The sequence below is a fragment of the Populus nigra genome, chromosome 11 (genome assembly GCF_951802175.1).
Source record: "Populus nigra chromosome 11, ddPopNigr1.1, whole genome shotgun sequence".
Classification (NCBI taxonomy): domain Eukaryota; kingdom Viridiplantae; phylum Streptophyta; class Magnoliopsida; order Malpighiales; family Salicaceae; genus Populus; species Populus nigra.
Window position 1 is genome coordinate 8,085,890 of NC_084862.1, and position 20,353 is coordinate 8,106,242.

Here is a 20,353-nt window from a genome sequence, read left to right on the forward strand (position 1 = left end):
TTGTTAAAAAAAATTCAATCAAAATCTTTTCTAGACATATTATAAAAAAACCTGTCATTCATGTATAATAGGGTGAACAAAACAAAAAGAAAAGAGAGAGAGAAAAAAAGATTCAGGCAAAAATAAAAAAAATTTAAAGGAAATATTAATAACATATCTTATGAGGAATAAAAATATCTTGCTGAGAATTGATGCGAAGTTGAGAAGAAAAAAAAGATATTTGCTCCCAAAGATTTTTGAAAGAAAAGAAAAAAGTATATTAGAGACTAAGCAAAAATAATGTTTGTGTTAACATATAAATATTTTTAGAATATTGTTTTAAAAGTTAATTTCAAGAGAAATTACAATAATATAATAAATGAGAGAGTTTTCCTAATTTATTTTTTTATTTTTTTTATAAATTAAATTCCATTTAAAATTCATATCAATTCATTTAAAAGAATTCTCAAACATAAAAAATAATTTAACCCTTTGAATTTACATGGTTCCAACAAGCTGCAAGTATATACAATAATACAAGACAATATTCTAAGTTGAACAACATTGATAAAACGCCAAAAGATTTGAAACTCAATTGATAATGATGGAATATAATAGGGACTAACAAAATGATTTCTTTGAGGAGATGATATGCAATCTCTAAGAGTAGAGGGGCATAATGTAATTAATATATGCTGCGGAAACAAAGGAAAAGAAAAATGTAGGAAAGAGGAGAAAAAAGAAGAGAAAGTTTGGAAGTGAATGAAAAGGAAGAAGAAAATGTCAGTACTGAACATGGTAATGGATAGGTGGAGGCCTCAATTAGATGCGATCCTCTCCACCTTCGTGTCCATCTACCCTCACGAAACCTCACCTCTCCTTCACTCCTCTTCCTGCTTTTTCTTCGTAATGATAATAATTAAATCTTGTTCTTCTTTTGTTTTGTTCTTTAAATCAATATCAAGAATTCATAAATTAATTTTAGTGTTTCTCGTTGCAGATTTTGAGTGCATATTTTGTAGTGTTACCATTGCGGGATGAAGGTGCAATCTCTCTAGGTTTATCGAAGCTTCCAGCTCTCTTTACCGGATCCTTATTCCTCACCTTGATTGCTGCTCCTTTATCAACTCTCCTTTTCTCTTTCCCTAATTTCTCTAAATCCAAGGTTGGTTACCATTTCCCTTTTCTGTTCATTATTATTGTGATTGTAATAATAAAATCACTGAAATGGGTTTTGATTTTCAATCATTAATTCTTGAGATTTCATGCCCCCCCCCCCCCCCCCCCACCAGGCTTTGTTTTTGATACACAGGTTTTTTAGTGTTTCTCTTGTTCTCTTCTTCTTTCTATGGCATTTCTCTTCCTCTGCTTCTGCTGAGTTTTCGCTCTTCAAGTCAAAGGTATTTTTTTTTTATTATTTTTAATTATCAACAGTTTTTTTGTCTTAATTTCTGAGTAAATTGTCTCTTTTTTTTAATGATTAGGGTACTGTTGCTATATCAACTGAATTGAAAGAGGGTTTGAAGGTTGATGTTGACAGAACCAGTAGTACATATTCTGGAAGTTGGGATGATCATGGATGGTTTTATATTTCTGTCAGAATTGGATTGTTTCTCTGGGTATGATGAGTTTGAAAGCTTCTATTGGTTTTAGTTATTTCCTAAATTAAATGTCGACTGATTGCCTTGTGATTTGACTTTTTGAGTTTCTTCTATGGTTGGAATTTTTTTCTTTTTTTTGAAGGTTGCGCTGCTTAATCTTATTACCATATCGTCGACTTGGGCTAGGGTTATTGATGTGATGGATAGTGAGGTTAGATGCTGCAACGTGGAGACCTTAAAATCATCATGGTTTTATATTCTGCATTTGACATTTCGGTTGTATTCAGTCAGGTTCAAGATTGTTTGGGTTCATTGGTGCTGGTGCTACACTTGGTCAGCTATTTGGATCGTTGTTTGCAACATCAATGGCTTGGTTGGGTCCTTGTACGTATGCTTCGGAAAATGAGATTGTTTAGTGTCTGAGTTTCTGTTTGTTTGAATTTGGTTTTAAATGATTGGTTGGTTCAATGCAATTGCAGTTTTACTTCTATTTGCTGCTTTGTTGATGGAACTAGCTGCACAGTCATCAAAAGGGATCGACAAGGATGTATCCCATCTTCCTCATGAATTATCTCCCATAAGGTCAGCCATTAGTAGTGATGACTTGTTACTGTCTGTTTAGTAGTGATGACTTGTTACTGTCTCTTAGTTCATGGATAATCAAGGTCCTAGTTTTGTAAGAACTGTTCTTTCGGAGTGAATGCAAATTCTTGTTGTTTGTATCTGATACATTTCTTTTACCCTTTTCTTTTCTCTATGGAGCTTTCACTTCTAGTCAAAACATTTGAACAGTCTGGATGATCCACTAGTACTTTTTTAGCTTCTTAGACTACATGCTACTCACCTGTCAAGAAAAAAAAATTTATTCATGTAGGTCATATTATTTAGCATCTCTGGAAGAGTGAAAGAGCTTTTCAGGTGCTTTCATGTAGCTTATTGGGATGCTTTTGCTTTTTAGAAAAGTTGATGCTGATCAGCATAGTGAGGCTGATGGACGATCATCACCAGCTTTCAAAGTCTCTTCTCCAAAGTCTCCTTCATCCAGGATGAGGCCTCAGCTTTGGGTCATCTTAGATGGGTTTCGGCTTGTATTATCTTCAACTTATTTGTTGAATGTGTCTCTATTCCTGTGGCTGAGTGCAGTTATTTCTTCATTCTTCTATTTTCAGGTAAAATGGAACTCTGCTCCTGTTCATGTACTCTGAATTTCTAAATCACCCTTTCCAAACCAGATTTTATGATTTGACTGAACAGGAAGTAAACTAATTTAGAGAACTATCTATAATTTATCTTGCTTTTTGTTGATTTTGTTATTATTAACCATGAGAAAAGCAAGAGGGAAGAGGAAGAGTGGATTGAAAGTAAGAAAGGGATCAGACCGTGTTTTTTATACATGCACTCTGTTTCTCAGTTGGTCAGAGATAACGCTTATCCTTATCGTATAACTCAGTGGATCTCACATTATCAATTTTTTTTGGCTTTTTATTTATTTATTTTGTAATCCTTATGGCTTAAAACTTAGCAACATAACTAAGTGTCGCTCTCTTCCACTCTTAACCCTTCCGATCTTGGGTATGACTGGGATTTTAATCTCAGGTTTACTGTATGACGGTTCATGCCAAGTGACTACCACTATGATAGCCGGAATATCTGCCAATTTTGCTGTCATATGCTGGCTAATTTTATTTTTTGATATCTGAAACTTGTTTCTTAAACATTTATATACCCGCATAGAATATGTACAAGTAACATGAACCAGAATAAGTAATTATTGGAGCTGGGATTCCACTACAAGTAAATTCAAATTTAGGGAGCTTAAACTTTGTAGGCTTGACTATTGATAAAAAATGATTTGATTTGTTGCCATTGCTCTAGATATGATTTATCCTCATCTATACATGAATTATGCGTATTTCCTCTCACTAATGAATCCTTGTTTTCTTTTGTAGAAAGTAACAGTAATTGCCATGACTGTTTCAAGCTCTCTTGGAAGAAGAAAATTGTTTGCCCAGATAAATAGCTTCATTGCTGTTTTTATCCTTGCTGGACAACTTACTTTAACAGTAAGCTAATAACCAAATATATTTCTTCAATGTTTTGATGTTCTGACTGATTGTAAAACCAAGAAAATAGATAATACTTACTGGAGTTCCATTATTAAGGAAATCAGTTGCAGAATTATGATCAAATTTAACAGGCGTCTTGCTCTGATTAGTTGTTACTGAGTTTCCCCTGAAGCAATTTTAATCTTTGTATTCCCAAGCCTCGGAGAGGGTAATTTCTGAAAATAAAATAATCTCATGGTTTGTTTGGATGTGGTGGATACAAAGAACATGCATGGTACCTTTATGCAATTGAATCTGAAATTTGTCCCCGTAAAAAATGTAAAGAAGGAAGCTTCGTAGAAGAATTCCGGTACCAAAATGTTTTTAGAAATGATATTCTTTTACACTAATTCAATCTTGAATCTTTAACAAATTGCATGATCTGTAGCAGAGAAATTCATTATGTCAGGTTCTGGTGGTTATTACTGTCTGTTCATTGGGATCTGCAATTACTTTCCTTAATTCTGCTTGATAAATTTCTTCAAGTAATATTTTCTGTGTTTGTGCATCTCTGGGGACAAAACTGCAGTGTTCATTGCATTTCACATTATTAGAGTTCCTGTTTATAATTTGTTGTGCTTTCGCTTATCAAATCAAACACAGGGACGCATCCTTACTTTAGCTGGGGTTACTGCAGCAATATGCTCTGCTCCGGTTGCTGCCTTCTCAAATTTGGTTGCTATTGCTGTTTGGCCAACTTGGGTAGCAGTTGCCATCTGTGAGACTGTACGGAAGGTTTGTCACCATTGGTCCCTTGCCTGCAGTGAAACAGCATTGTGGGTTGTATTTCTTTCTTTCTTCCTTTCCTAGTTATTCTATTTGAATATAAGAATGCTTATGTATCCAATTATCTAGAGTATTATTTGGGTGAATGCACTTTCCTCTTAAATTGTTGAGAACACCTGGAAGTATGTCCCATTCATTTTGAGGCCTCACGGTTTGGTTTTACCCTTACTTGCAGGTGGTTACTTATGTAGTGACCAGGCCTGGAAGAGAACTTCTGTTTGCTGTGGTCACTCAAGAAGAGAAATACAAAGCTAAGGTTAGTAGATGTTTCTGTACTAGTAAGTTTTATGTATCCCTGATTGAATTGGGCTATTAATACCAGATTTTGTTAACAAGCAGTAATGTCGTTGCTTACTTATCGATCTCCAATCTTTTCTCCCTTTTTGGCAGAAATTTCATTTCATGTCTGATGTCATTTTTATGAAATCCCTTGAGACTCTTTTAGGCATGCATGATGAGTACACTTACCTTTGCAATTGATGCAAATAACATGGATTTCACGCATTTCTTGTTTGATATTACCATTAGATTTTGAATAATTGCTTGCATATCTTCTACTGCATTATGTCAACCAGCACTATGTCTTACCACAGGTTTGCATAGATGTCATTGTTCAACGGCTTGGAGATGCTACAGCTGCAGGAATGTACAAACTACTATTCAGCACTCTTCATGGGAGGACATCAACTGTGTCTCTTTATGCTCTGCCTGTACGTATATAACCATCAAATTTTATAGATTAATTATTATGGTGGTTATTGATCCAACCTTTTTAATTCCAACGTAGTTCTGCACCACATCAAGTAATGCTCTGAAAATGCCATTTCATTTGTTATGATTATGTTTTTCAACCAAGAATAATGCAAGGTTTTGTTAATCGTCTTTGTGCTGCAGATCTGTTTACTTTGGATTTTTACAGCATTCCATTTAGGACAGCGGCAAGCTCAACTTGCAAAGCTCCAGGCCGTCTAAACTTTTTTAGGTTTTTGAAGAATGATTTTATGTACAGTTATTGAACAAAGGAAACAAAGATAAATAATTCCTTTGTATCATTTCCTCTTTGGGATTATAATTTTATAGGCTGATAGTTAATGGCTGGTAGAGCATGTCTCACTATGTCAAATGCATGTACGATGATGTTTCCTTGTGCTAATACTGCTCCAACTTTACTCGGTTCAAGGCATGGTAACTCGACTTCTTTAGAACACAATTCACCAGCAAAACATTGCAATTTTACTAAATGCTAAGTTGAGTTGCAGTTGGTTGATCTGTGCAGATCACAGGCAATTGTATCAGTGGAAAAAAAGTGCTGCTGTGTGGTGGTTACACAGTCGTGAATAAATTTGATTCTATCAACTTAGCTCAAGACACAAGATTGCACCTCTGAAATAGGATTTCAATCTTTGTAAGAGCTGTTCACCTGTCATCTTTTCCTCCCATCTAGCGCCAATTGGGGTGACCAAGAACCAGATTATCTGTCATCATGGCGCAAAAAAACATAAAATAAAAAAGATTTGTACCTAACACCCAAGATCCCAGGCCATAAACAGGGATAGCCGTAGACATTGTCCAGGGCGGTTTTCTCGTTCGCTAGCTATCCACTGTAAAGCTCGAACATCGATTCTTTTTATGAACAGTGAACAATACCTCAACAAGAGCGTGTCCCTACTCCCAGTTAACAATGAAGTAACATTGTCGGGGAGGGATACTGAAGATTGATATTTGATAAATCCTCCAAGATTATTATTACACCTGCACTAATTCACGGAGTTTCCCAATATTAGGTACATAAGTACCATTATTGTACATTTGGATGCAGGTAAAGCTTCCATTACTGCTATTAAACTGTGCTAATCGGAGTTCCTCTGCTTCACTTTTTTTCATTTATTTTAACAAAGTGCACAGGTTCCAAGCTCATCTCTAGCCATGAACTACCATTTGCCTCCCCTGCAAGTTCCCTCGTCCCATGAAACCAGCCCTTTGCAGTTGATTGATTTGAGTTTCTCCTCGTAGCTGCTTTATCAAATGAAATTATCCTGGGTTAACATGATTCAACCAGTCAGAATGTACATCAGCAAGTTTTCAACTTTCATATGATAAAATAAGGGGGAGTATAATTATATAAATTATGCATGCTTTGTTTTGGCAATGGCTAGAAGGATAACTGAAATTAGTCCCTACCATGCATGCAAATAACTGACTTTTGTGCAGGATGATAGTCGCCCTTCAGACTTTGAGGGCACTAGAGGGTGTCAGGGCTTGATGAATCTGTGTCTCCTATTTATTTCATCAGGTTTGCTTGCGTTTCACACGTGGTCAAGGCAGGTATTAGTAATTTCACCAGATTAAAATATAATTATTTTGTTTTCACATTTTTATGGATATGCTGAATAGCGAGATGCGCTGCTAATCCATCTAGTAATGATCAGACAAAATAACCTCCAGGAGAGATCCCTTACTTTATCAGATCACAGCCTCAGAACCTTGAACTAGAAATGTTTACCTTAAATGCTTTGCAAGACAACAAAATGTTTACCTTAAATGCTTATGTTCCACGGAGGGAACAGACACGATCTTGAATCAAGTGCCTCTCCCAATCTGCCATATCTTCAAAAGCATATTCTGGTAGACTCTCAAAGGGTTCCTTCCATGGATCATTCTTGGCTAGATCATAAGTAGCTGCTCGTATCGATCTCTTACTGGGTCCACAAGGTCTCTTCGAAGTTAGTGTATCATAAGCTGTATTAAGCTGTCCCATACCAGTAGCAAAAATGACAATCAGAAAAATATGTTCCAGTTAGCGAATCAATCAATCAAGAAATTGTATCAAAACAATCACTCTAGAAGTCCGATAATATCATGATATCCATACCAAATATAGCCCACAGTTTTGTAAGAAATCATATCAATACAAGTCCGAAATTTAAAATAATAATTTTTGACAAAAATAAATAGTAGAAGAGTTGAGAACTAACATTCATGCAACAAAACCAGAACATGTAAGCTATAGCAACAGCAGGGGCTCTTCCCAGTCCAGCTGTGCAATGTACGTACACTCTGCCTTTTCCCTCAGAAATAGCCCATTCCAACGATGAAACAGCTTTGGGTAATGCACTTCTCAAGGAATCTGGATCGAAATCTGTAGCCTGAAGAAAGAATTATATTTGCAAATTCATCCAGTTAGCACCAAGAAAACACTGGTAAAAAAATAAAACGCAGGCATGAACACATGAAAAATGGTTGAAACATATAATAACTAATTTTGGAAATTCGAGTCTTCTACATGTTTCAATTTTCAATGAGTAGCACTTTCTTACAGGCCTTCTCATATGACGGATTCCAAGTTGTTGACATCTCTGTATAATAGACAGCAAGTCAATGCCCCAATACTCGATGTCCTTGTCCTGCTGCAAGTTTAGAATGTAGGCCACATTCTCCTCATGTCTTAGATGTTCTATATCTTCAGGTTTCTGAGGTTGGGATCCCACAATCACATTATCAGTTATCAATGTGTAGTTCATACCTGAATATAGCATGTCAGTTATCGACTGAATTAAGGAACACAACACACACGGTAAGAAAACTGGAATGCATTTACCATAAAAAGTTGGGGTGCAGGGGAGCCAAAAGTGGAATGCTAATGGTGGAGCCTATACTGCAAGATACATAACTTCTTTGCAATCGTTTAGATTTTAGACTTGTGTTGATGATGGTAGTAGCTCTATCAACAAAACCAAACCTCATTTACAAACTAGTTGATATGGGTGTCTACAGTTCACACTCACACACATCTTTATCAATGATTTCTGTAGCCATTCAAAAGAATACTTGTACAGTGTGGCTTCAGACTTTTCTATTTCCAAGTTAGTCAAAAGGTTAAGCAATTTCAAAACTTGAACCTTTTATTTTAATCCCTACACCTTTAGACCCATGCATGTCGGGCTGTAATAAATAAAACTGATACAAATTTTGTATCAAAAGTCTTTCTTTTAAAAAAATGGCTGGGTCGATCCCAACCCTTTTCCATAAGATCTAGACATATATAAAATGCTTTCATTCAGCTGAAAGGTAATATAATAGCAATGATAAGTCATCTTTCTCAGAAGTGACGCAGATCAGGATTATTTTTTCAAGCTTTTCCCTAAAGTGTGTCTATACAACTATTGATTTGTGATTCTCAATAACTTGCATCCGAAATTAGAGGGTGACAGTGGAAGCATTACCGGGAGCATGGTCAACTCCATTAAAAGATAGAGAGCAGAGAATTCATGGAAAAAGTAACAACCTTTTTTGTGTTAAGCTTCATACTTACGAATGAACTGACAACATAAAATTAAATAAATTAAGGATAAAAGGATGCCATCCAGATTCAGATGCTGCCTAAATTATATAGTCATTGACCATTTCAAAAAATTAAAAACCACAGAATGGGTTGTTATTGGATTACTTCAGAATTGAATTCAACAACACAACTTAAAGTATTTAGTATTATGGAAATTTCATTGTATGGCAAAAGCAAGAAGAACCCAGAAAAACATATCCGCCAACCTGCACATTCTCCTTACTTGCAATCCACCAGAGAAAAACAAACTGAAAGTATAAAAGGAACACAAAACACTGACACACAGAAACGAATGAACAAACACAGTACCAAAATCTTAGATGGAAATGAAAGATGAAGATCAAGAGCAAGAAATAATTAGGAACATGGAGGTAAAAGGGAAACTAACTAACCAAGATCATGATGATACTCGTATGGGTTCCTCATCATCCTTTTCATGGCAATATTATACTCTTCCATCATGTTTGTTGAGGTCAATGATAAGTTCTTTCCTGTGGGGTTGTCCTCAACTCCACTCCCATGACTATGAGCTGGTAACTTACAATGGATTCCAGTTCTGCCCATTTTAAAGCAACTCTTAAAGACCATAAAATTGCATGTGGGTTTCTTTCTCATCAACAACAAAATTCTATTTTCAAGTGGGTATGTCGAAACTGTTGAGAGGGAAATGTTGCTGCTAATACCAACCATATTTTCTCTCCTGATGTTTCTCCGAATAGGAATTCGTGGGCGTTAGATTTGCTACTATCAACTTAAGCCACTCGTGACTTCCTTCAGATGAAATTTTAAGGAGGAAAAAAAAAGAGAGTTTTACGTCAATTTGGTACTCAGATTATTGTAAGATGTGCAATTGAATCCTCATGTGTGTGTTTTTCCTTACCTTTTTGCAATCAAGTTCGTGTATTTGTTTGCAATTAATTTTTACCACAAGTACATGGCGCACAGTAACTTCCCCTCTTATTTCAATTGTTTTATATACTTTATCCAGCTAAATTTGCGTTAGCTTATATCTATTAAGTGATTGTTTGAAAGCATGACAATTGTCGTTTTTCTTCTCGGTTACAAATATTACTGTTTGGTTGTTGATGCAGACTCCTTTTAAAATACGTTGGTAACTTTAATTGATGCAGACACCTTCTAGAATTTGATTTAAATGGATTGTGACTTAACCCATCAAGAATTTTTCTTGAAAAATCAAAATTATACATAATGATCATCATCACTTTACGTTTATAAGAAATGCAAATAAGTAAAATTAAATCACAATGAAGGTGACGAAATTGATTAATTATTTGAAGAATTTGCAAATTCAATAAAAAATTTAGTATGAGAATCACTCAACCATACAAAAAATAACAAGAATGTTAATTTTTTTTCTTAAAAATAATCTTTTAAAAAAAACAAGTTTCTACAAAATAGTATTTATACTAAAAATAACTCTAAGTCCAATAGGATATCCCTAATAAAAATGGATAAACCTAATAAATAATAATAATTCTATGAACATAAATTTAATTAAAGGCTCTAATATCTCTAAAGGCCTAATAACAACTAAAAGATAAATAAAATAATAGCCTAATTAATTTAAATAAGACTAAAATCTTTTTTATGATCTATTAGAAAAATCAAAGTTTAACTTCAAATTCATGGTTTTCCCTCGTATTAATGAATTAAAAGGTTTTTCATGCATCAATGGAAATTTATGGGTGTCTATTTTCCAATGCAACTGGAATAGTATTAAAATTCTTTTTGTAGCTCAAGTTATGGCCAAAACAATATCAAAAAGTCAAACTGACAAATTTGAATGTTTTTATAATGTCTAAATGACCACCTACAAGTCTTTATTGAACATGAAATAAATTAATCAAGGCTTGTACTTTATTATTTATTATCTTCTTGAAATCCACCTTAGCCTAAGTGTTTTGAAGCCATTGAAAGCCTTTTTATAGCTCTAAGTCTTGTCATTGAACCAACTGGAACCTCTAACGTATTTCTTGGTATTGTTTGGATCGCATCATTAAAAGCCTTGATTAATCCAACTAGAATTGAATTAAAATCCCTTTTATAGCTCCAATTTTTACCAAAATAGTAGAGAAAGGTCAAAAGGTAGATTTGAATCTTTTTGTAATTTATGAATGTCCATCGACAAGCCTTTCTTGAATATGAATTAAATTAATCAAGACTTCATTATTTAACATCTTCTTGAAGTCCACCTTAGCACATGTTTCTTGAAGAAGTCAAATACAACCCTCTTTGAACCTTTTGGTTCTAAATTTTATCTCTAGACCAACTAGAACTTCTAACAGATTTTTTAGTATTGCTTGGATTTTATCAATTGTCTTTCTTAAATTGTGGTTTAGAGGGTAGATCTTACCTAAAATGAAGGTGTAATCTCAATTTCATGCAAAGCATAAATCAGAAAACACCAGAGAATTAAAGACATGATTTTTTAATATATTATACAACCAAAAATTTATTAGCAATTTTAATATTTAAAAAAATTAGTTGAACCCGAAACGGCAAATAAAATAGTACATACACAAGGTTAATTTAGTCGTGTAATTTTTCGAGCTAAAAAATATAATTCCAACCAAATTACAGAATGCTTAATTTTTCAAATAGATTTTAAACAACACTTCGTTTTTTTTTAAAGCATCGGGGCAGATGAGATGTCATCTGTATCTTTAACTTAAAAAAAAACATTACAGTCTCATGTGCGCAGGCCTGAACTAGTAGGCCTGCACGCGATCGTATTGGGTTGATGTTTTGATTTTGCGATTGTCTATTTTTGTTATTGTATAATTAAATAAAAAATTTATTAGCACTTTTAATATTTAAAAAAATTAGTTGAACCCGAAACGGCAAATAAAATAGAACATACACAATGTTAATTTAGTCGTGTAATTTTTGGAGCTAATAATTATAATTCCAACCAAATTACAGAATACTTAATTTTCCAAATTAATAATAATAACAATAAAAACCACCTTTATATCCATAAAATAATGAGCATTGGCATTTAGCCCGTTGAGCTCCCTCTCCCAAAACTACCCTCCAAAACAACAACACCATACTCTTCAAAGCTTCGACAATCCCGTAATGACAAAACAATATCAAGGGCTGTCATAATAGAAAACCAACCTTAATTTTTTTGAAAAAATTTCCCGAGCTCTACCTTCCCCGTTGAATTCAACCATCAACAACGGTCTCCTCTCTCTCTCTCTAAAAAAATAAATGAAAATACCACTTTCTCTCTGGAAATAGTCTTTCTCTTTTACTCTTCAAAACGCTCTCTCCTGCTCTCTCATTATTATAGGATTTACCATTGTTTGATTCAGTGATCGACTAAAATTAGAGAGAGATGTGAAACTGCAAGGTGGAATGTTTGAAACCGCAATGCTGGAGTTTTTAGTGCCGGGAGATCTAGGTGACGGTGGCGGCTTTTATATTTTTGATTGCGGCGTACTGGTCTTTCTTGTGGAGGTGGCAGAGATGGTGGTGGTGATTTAGAAGAATTCTTGACATGGCATTGATGATAAAGACAAGGATAGCTTACGGGTTATATTTATATTAATCTTGATTATTATATTTTTTAAACTTTGATTTGTTCATTCGATGAGATTTTTTTTAATGTGCTGAGATAGATTTTTGTGGTTTTTAGTTTGTTTTCATGAATTCAATTTTGTGTGAATCTTGATATCTTAACGTTAATTTTTTTTCATATGTTTTTTGGGTTTTAAATGTATGATTTTATTCTTTCTTTATTTTTATTTGATTTTTTATTGTTTTAGATAATTAGTGTTACCGTTGTAGATTGTCTGAATGCCTGAAGATTTTTTTCATGAATTTTGTGCGGGCAACGGAATCCTTTGAAAAAGTCCAATCTTTTTTCAAAAGAATAAAACAAAATAAAACTCACCTCTCCACCTTCGTGTAATGTGTAATTGGGTTTGCTTTTGCCTTTTGCCTAGGCATAATTAACTAAGTTGTTAGACAAAAAATTGTGAGGTCAGTCTGAGTTAGTTGGGTCTTGCTTGGTGTCTCTCATGTGCTCGATGCGGGTTTGCTTAGCTGGCTGACCGACCAATTAGATAAGTTCGCCTGTGATTACAGGACCCATTGAAGCTCCGTCAAGGACAAGAAAAGAGGGTGGTTCTTTCCACAATGATTCAACAAAGGGAATGGACTCACATTTATAATAAGCTATCTACAGTACTAAACTAAAAGAATCTTGTTCCTGTACTGGCGAGTAAATTACACTTACAAAACCTAATTGTAGTTTGAGAGGATAAATCTAAGTGTATTTATTTTATTTTTAATCAAAATAATATTATTTTTTATTAAAATATTAACGATTTAAAATTTAAGTTTTATCCTGAATCAACCTAGATTTTTAACAAAATTAAATTATGGTGAGCTGTTTTTTTTTCTCCAACTCAGATAAGTTTTAAACTATCTATAGTACTAAACTAAAACAATCTTGTTCCTGTATTGACGAATTATAGATATAAAACTTGTTTTGAAGCAATGCTTGAGTCATAGTTTGGGAGGATAATCTAAGTGTATTTTTTTTAATCATAATGATATTATTTTGATCAAAATATTAACAATTTAAGGTCTTAGTTTTATCCCAAATCAATTTAAATTTTTATCCGAGTTAAATAAAGTTATTTTTTATAATTTTTTTTTAATTTAGATTAGTTTAAGTCTCGAATCAGTTGGAATCTAGAGTTAACCAATATGATGAATTTAGATTTTATAATTAGAATATCATTTGTTGTTGTTTTTGTTATTATTATTTAGGTTGAATGGGAGTTTGTTTAATCACTGATAAAACTCCAACGGTCATGTAAGTAAATTTTAAAACGTTATCTTTGCTTTTGTGCGACCATTTGAAAGTGACGGCAAAAGGCAAAAGGCAAAACAAACCCATGGAATAAAACAATGTGTAATTGGAAGGAAAGAAAAATGTAGGAAAGAGGAGAAAAAAGAAGAAGAAAAAGAAGAGAAGGTTTGGAAGTGAATGAAAAGGAAGAAGAAAATGTCAGTACTGAACATGGTAATGGATAGGTGGAGGCCTCAATTAGATGCGATCCTCTCCACCTTCGTGTCCATCTACCCTCACGAAACCTCACCTCTCCTTAACTCCTCTTCCTGCTTTTTCTTCGTAATGATAATAATTAAATCTTGTTCTTCTTTTGTTTTGTTCTTTAAATCAATATCAAGAATTCATAAATTAATTTTAGTGTTTCTCGTTGCAGATTTTGAGTGCATCTTTTGTAGTGTTACCATTGCGGGATGAAGGTGCAATCTCTCTAGGTTTATCGAAGCTTCCAGCTCTCTTTATCGGATCCTTATTCCTCACCTTGATTGCTGCTCCTTTATCAACTCTCCTTTTCTCTTTCCCTAATTTCTCTAAATCCAAGGTTGGTTACCATTTCCCTTTTTTCTTTCATTATTATTGTGATTGTAATAATAAAATCACTGAAATGGGTTTTGATTTTCAATCATTAATTCTTGAGATTTCATGCCCCCCACCACCACCAGGCTTTGTTTTTGATACACAGGTTTTTTAGCGTTTCTCTTGTTCTCTTGTTCTTTCCATGGCATTTCTCTTCCTCTGCTTCTGCTGAGTTTTCGCTCTTCAAGTCAAAGGTATTTTTTATTATTATTTTTAATTACCAACAGTTTTTTTGTCTTAATTTCTGAGTAAATCGTCTCTTTTTTTTTAATGATTAGGGTACTGTTGCTATATCAACTGAATTGAAAGAGGGTTTGAAGGTTGATGTTGACAGAACCAGCAGTACATATTCTTGAAGTTGGGATGATCATGGATGGTTTTATATTTCTGTCAGAATTGGATTGTTTCTCTGGGTATGATGAGTTTGAAAGCTTCTATTGGTTTTAGTTATTTCCTAAATTAAATGTCGACTGATTGCCTTGTGATTTGACTTTTTGAGTTTCTTCTATGGTTGGAATTTTTTTCTTTTTTTTGAAGGTTGCGCTGCTTAATCTTATTACCATATCGTCGACTTGGGCTAGGGTTATTGATGTGATGGATAGTGAGGTTAGATGCTGCAACGTGGAGACCTTAAAATCATCATGGTTTTATATTCTGCATTTGACATTTCGGTTGTATTCAGTCAGGTTCAAGATTGTTTGGGTTCATTGGTGCTGGTGCTACACTTGGTCAGCTATTTGGATCGTTGTTTGCTACATCAATGGCTTGGTTGGGTCCTTGTATGTATGCTTCGGAAAATGAGATTGTTTAGTGTCTGAGTTTCTGTTTGTTTGAATTTGGTTTTAAATGATTGGTTGGTTCAATGCAATTGCAGTTTTACTTCTATTTGCTGCTTTGTTGATGGAACTAGCTGCACAGTCATCAAAAGGGATCGACAAGGATGTATCCCATCTTCCTCATGAATTATCTCCCATAAGGTCAGCCATTAGTAGTGATGACTTGTTACTGTCTGTTTAGTAGTGATGACTTGTTACTGTCTCTTAGTTCATGGATAATCAATGTCCTAGTTTTGTACGAACTGTTCTTTCGGAGTGAATGCAAATTCTTGTTGTTTGTATCTGATACATTTCTTTTACCCTTTTCTTTCTCTATGGAGCTTTCACTTCTAGTCAATACATTTGAACAGTCTGGATGATCCACTAGTACTTTTTTAGCTTCTTAGACTACATGCTACTCACCTGTCAAGAAAAAAAAATGTATTCATGTAGGTCATATTATTTTGCATCTCTGGAAGAGTGAAAGAGCTTTTCAGGTGCTTTCATGTAGCTTATTGGGATGCTTTTGCTTTTTAGAAAAGTTGATGCTGATCAGCATAGTGAGGCTGATGGACGATCATCACCAGCTTTCAAAGTCTCTTCTCCAAAGTCTCCTTCATCCAGGATGAGGCCTCAGCTTTGGGTCATCTTAGATGGGTTTCGGCTTGTATTATCTTCAACTTATTTGTTGAATGTGTCTCTATTCCTGTGGCTGAGTGCAGTTATTTCTTCATTCTTCTATTTTCAGGTAAAATGGAACTCTGCTCCTGTTCATGTACTCTGAATTTCTAAATCACCCTTTCCAAACCAGATTTTATGATTTGACTGAACAGGAAGTAAACTAATTTAGAGAACTATCTATAATTTATCTTGCTTTTTGTTGATTTTGTTATTATTAACCATGAGAAAAGCAAGAGGGAAGAGGAAGAGTGGATTGAAAGTAAGAAAGGGATCAGACCGTGTTTTTTATACATGCACTCTGTTTCTCAGTTGGTCAGAGATAACGCTTATCCTTATCGTATAACTCAGTGGATCTCACATTATCAATTTTTTTCGGCTTTTTATTTATTTATTTTGTAATCCTTATGGCTTAAAACTTAGCAACATAACTAAGTGTCGCTCCCTTCCACTCTTAACCCTTCCGATCTTGGGTATGACTGGGATTTTAATCTCAGGTTTACTGTATGACGGTTCATGCCAAGTGACTACCACTATGATAGCCGGAATATCTGCCAATTTTGCTGTCATATGCTGACTAATTTTATTTTTTGATATCTGAAACTTGTTTCTTAAACATTTATATACCCGCATAGAATATGTACAAGTAACATGAACCAGAATAAGTAATTATTGGAGCTGGGATTCCACTACAAGTAAATTCAAATTTAGGGAGCTTAAACTTTGTAGGCTTGACTATTGATAAAAAATGATTTGATTTGTTGCCATTGCTCTAGATATGATTTATCCTCATCTATACATGAATTATGCGTATTTCCTCTCACTAATGAATCCTTGTTTTCTTTTGTAGAAAGTAACAGTAATTGCCATGACTGTTTCAAGCTCTCTTGGAAGAAGAAAATTGTTTGCCCAGATAAATAGCTTCATTGCTGTTTTTATCCTTGCTGGACAACTTACTTTAACAGTAAGCTAATAACCAAATATATTTCTTCAATGTTTTGATGTTCTGACTGATTGTAAAACCAAGAAAATAGATAATACTTACTGGAGTTCCATTATTAAGGAAATCAGTTGCAGAATTATGATCAAATTTAACAGGCGTCTTGCTCTGATTAGTTGTTACTGAGTTTCCCCTGAAGCAATTTTAATCTTTGTATTCCCAAGCCTCGGAGAGGGTAATTTCTGAAAATAAAATAATCTCATGGTTTGTTTGGATGTGGTGGATACAAAGAACATGCATGGTACCTTTATGCAATTGAATCTGAAATTTGTCCCCGTAAAAAATGTAAAGAAGGAAGCTTCGTAGAAGAATTCCGGTACCAAAATGTTTTTAGAAATGATATTCTTTTACACTAATTCAATCTTGAATCTTTAACAAATTGCATGATCTGTAGCAGAGAAATTCATTATGTCAGGTTCTGGTGGTTATTACTGTCTGTTCATTGGGATCTGCAATTACTTTCCTTAATTCTGCTTGATAAATTTCTTCAAGTAATATTTTCTGTGTTTGTGCATCTCTGGGGACAAAACTGCAGTGTTCATTGCATTTCACATTATTAGAGTTCCTGTTTATAATTTGTTGTGCTTTCGCTTATCAAATCAAACACAGGGACGCATCCTTACTTTAGCTGGGGTTACTGCAGCAATATGCTCTGCTCCGGTTGCTGCCTTCTCAAATTTGGTTGCTATTGCTGTTTGGCCAACTTGGGTAGCAGTTGCCATCTGTGAGACTGTACGGAAGGTTTGTCACCATTGGTCCCTTGCCTGCAGTGAAACAGCATTGTGGGTTGTATTTCTTTCTTTCTTCCTTTCCTAGTTATTCTATTTGAATATAAGAATGCTTATGTATCCAATTATCTAGAGTATTATTTGGGTGAATGCACTTTCCTCTTAAATTGTTGAGAACACCTGGAAGTATGTCCCATTCATTTTGAGGCCTCACGGTTTGGTTTTACCCTTACTTGCAGGTGGTTACTTATGTAGTGACCAGGCCTGGAAGAGAACTTCTGTTTGCTGTGGTCACTCAAGAAGAGAAATACAAAGCTAAGGTTAGTAGATGTTTCTGCACATGTTTATTTTTATTGATTATGGATATGCAGGAAAAGAGTCCTGTTCTCTCTAAAACTGAAGTATTACTTGTACCTTTGACAACTCCTGATTTTAGCATGCCGTAAAATGTCATCACAATCACGTGCACTGTATTTGCTCTGTATTTTGGGTCACTTATCAATGTACTTGGACGAAGGGTTGGAGAGGAGGAAACATTCCTTGAAAGCAAAGGTAACTTTTGTCTCTTGGATTGTGTTTGTTGTGACTAGAATATGGTCTATGAATGGCCCTCTCTCATGGACTAATTCAATATTTACAATCTAAATATGGTTGATGGTGAATCAACAAACTCTTAAGTTGCTGGATTGGATGCTAGTTATATGATGATATCCACAAATTAAAATATGTGCGTGGTATCCAAGACATTTGTTCTGGGCTGATCACGTGCACTGTATTTGCTCTGTATTTTGGGTCACTTATCAATGTACTTGGACGAAGGGTTGGAGAGGAGGAAACATTCCTTGAAAGCAAAGGTAACTTTTGTCTCTTGGATTGTGTTTGTTGTGACTAGAATATGGTCTATGAATGGCCCTCTCTCATGGACTAATTCAATATTTACAATCTAAACATGGTTGATGGTGAATCAACAAAACTCTTAAGTTGCTGGATTGGATGCTAGTTATATGATGATATCCACAAATTAAAATATGTGCGTGGTATCCAAGACATTTGTTCTGGGCTGATCATTTTCAACTTATGAAAAAGAAATAAATTAAATAAAATTATTTAAAGCATGTTTAATTTTTTTTTTCTTGTGTTAACTGCTGGTTCCTCCTTCTTTACTCAAGACTGCTCAAGGCCATCCAATGGTAAGAAAGAGATGTCTGTTTTTCTTGTCGTGTTATTTGACCATATGAATCAAGAATTTTCTGCAAATTTGTAGACTTTGTTTTACGACCTTTTTCATTTTTTTCATGCAGCTTGTAATTCATGGCGGTTGTATGCTGTAACAGTTGGTGAAATTGAAAGAAGGAGAGACTTACAATGGGCATTTGGTCAATTGTGATGCTTGGATGAACATCCATCTCCGTTTAGCTTTAATTTTCTTTAACCCTAATATCCTTGATCTGTTTTAGATTCCAAAATTTCCCATCTCTTTCCATTCTTTCATTTTATGTTCTTGACCCTGGCTTTTCTTGCAGGTTGCTTGATTTTTCTTTTTGGCTCTAAAAAACATTGTAAGCATCTCAACTGTCTTTGATTTGAAAACTTTCTATCTTTCTCCTGTTTTTTTGACAATCTTATTTTTTTTTCTTGTGTTAACTGTTGGTTCCTCTTTCTTTACTCAAGACTGCTCAAGGCCACCCAATGGTAAGAAAGAGATGTCTGTTTTTCTTGTCGTGTCATTTGACCATATGAATCAAGAATTTTCTGCAAATTTGTAGACTTTGTTTTACGACCTTTTTCATTTTTTTTCATGCAGCTTGTAATTCATGGCCCTTCTTCCAGGTGTTTTTGATACGATGGATAGACTTATTGGCTGAAGTCACAACACAAGAACTCTGAACTGTGAATTTGCTTTATTGTTTCTTCATGTGATAAATGACTAGTCTGAGCTTCAGTTTTTTTTTCTTGGCTTTTAATGTATTGTTAAACTATTGTGTCTTGTAATTAATGTTTGAAATTTATTTTTCTGATTTGCGAGCCGATATCTTTACTGAAATACTAGACGATGATGTTTTGGTCTTGCCCCCATATGTACTCGGTACTAACTGAGATAGGTGATGTTTCTATGCTTCCACTTAAGCATTCATCTTTTGAGAAGTGACATGCTCTCTTTTATTGGAACATATAGGTATAAGTGGAGTGTGAAAGAGTGGCATAAAATGCTTCATTGGTGCAATGAGCAACTTCAGCAGTTCAGCCATATGAACAAGAAGGCACTAGATCAACATGAGGCAAGTGACGAGGCACTCCAGAAAAGGCAACCTGAACTTGAGGCGAGTGACGAGGTACTATGGTACTGGATTTTAAGGCTTAAATATCTTGTGTTTTACTTATTGTTTTTAACGTGAGATTATAATTTATTTATCTTTACTTCAACGACAAACATAAGCAGTAAAAAAGCAGACTGAGCTTGAACTTGATGTGAAAGACCTGCTAGAGAGAATTTCAGGACATATCCAAGCCAAGGTATCAAACTCTAGCAAAGAGAAAAATGCTAATTATTTTTTGGGGATAAAGAATGTTGAATGCTTTTATTAACATGTGCTTTGCTTTCAAGATGATGCTATGATTTAACACTATTGATTTTTCTTTTTCCATTTTTACTAGGTTCTTTGTCTGCTTGGCTTCTTGGATTAGTTCAGGTATTCCTCACTTGGCTTCTTGCATCATTCTTATAACAACCCGTGACATCACGTAAGTAATTTACCTAGTCTATTGTATTATGTTAAATATTTTCTCTCTTAGAGTTGTGTTCCCAATTTGCTAGACGGTCTGGCATAATCACTAGCAGTCTCTTGACCTTTATCATT

At 34.4% G+C, this 20,353-nt stretch overlaps 2 protein-coding genes and 1 long non-coding RNA gene across 23 annotated transcripts; 2 read left to right on the plus strand and 1 right to left on the minus strand.

Moving 5' to 3' along the window:
• Nucleotides 1–649: 649 nt before the first annotated feature.
• LOC133668416 (uncharacterized) lies at nt 650–19,510 on the plus strand. Of its 20 annotated transcripts, none has more exons than XR_009833693.1 (16): nt 653–885; nt 980–1,144; nt 1,272–1,379; nt 1,464–1,598; nt 1,723–1,791; nt 1,868–1,964; nt 2,060–2,162; nt 2,539–2,749; nt 3,530–3,643; nt 16,618–16,731; nt 17,377–17,553; nt 17,735–17,815; nt 18,013–18,685; nt 18,797–19,054; nt 19,167–19,187; nt 19,300–19,510. XR_009833693.1 is itself a non-coding variant. In XM_062088252.1 (13 exons), the coding sequence occupies exons 1-13, from the start codon at nt 742–744 to the stop codon at nt 5,441–5,443; spliced, it is 1,599 nt and encodes a 532-aa protein (XP_061944236.1). In that variant the 5' UTR covers nt 653–741; the 3' UTR covers nt 5,444–5,650. The 20 variants fall into 20 exon arrangements, 3 of the variants coding, with proteins under 3 accessions (XP_061944236.1, XP_061944237.1, XP_061944240.1); XR_009833699.1 differs by having other exon boundaries at nt 17,377–17,549; XR_009833697.1 differs by having other exon boundaries at nt 17,377–17,549; nt 17,751–17,815.
• LOC133668419 (phosphoglucan phosphatase LSF2, chloroplastic-like) lies at nt 6,193–9,582 on the minus strand. Of its 2 annotated transcripts, none has more exons than XM_062088261.1 (5): nt 9,206–9,582; nt 7,789–7,994; nt 7,447–7,617; nt 7,008–7,220; nt 6,193–6,484 (listed from the first exon to the last, which is right to left on the minus strand). In XM_062088261.1, exons 1-4 carry the CDS (start codon nt 9,501–9,503, stop codon nt 7,017–7,019), a joined length of 879 nt encoding a protein of 292 aa, XP_061944245.1. In that variant the 5' UTR covers nt 9,504–9,582; the 3' UTR covers nt 6,193–6,484; nt 7,008–7,016. The 2 variants fall into 2 exon arrangements, with proteins under 2 accessions (XP_061944245.1, XP_061944244.1); XM_062088260.1 differs by having other exon boundaries at nt 6,193–6,507; nt 9,206–9,581.
• On the plus strand, nt 13,770–15,837 carry LOC133668420 (uncharacterized). The gene is made up of 7 exons (XR_009833705.1): nt 13,770–13,980; nt 14,075–14,239; nt 14,361–14,468; nt 14,553–14,687; nt 14,812–14,880; nt 14,961–15,053; nt 15,627–15,837. It is a non-coding gene; the product is annotated as an uncharacterized LOC133668420 (long non-coding RNA).
• Nucleotides 19,511–20,353: the final 843 nt, after the last annotated feature.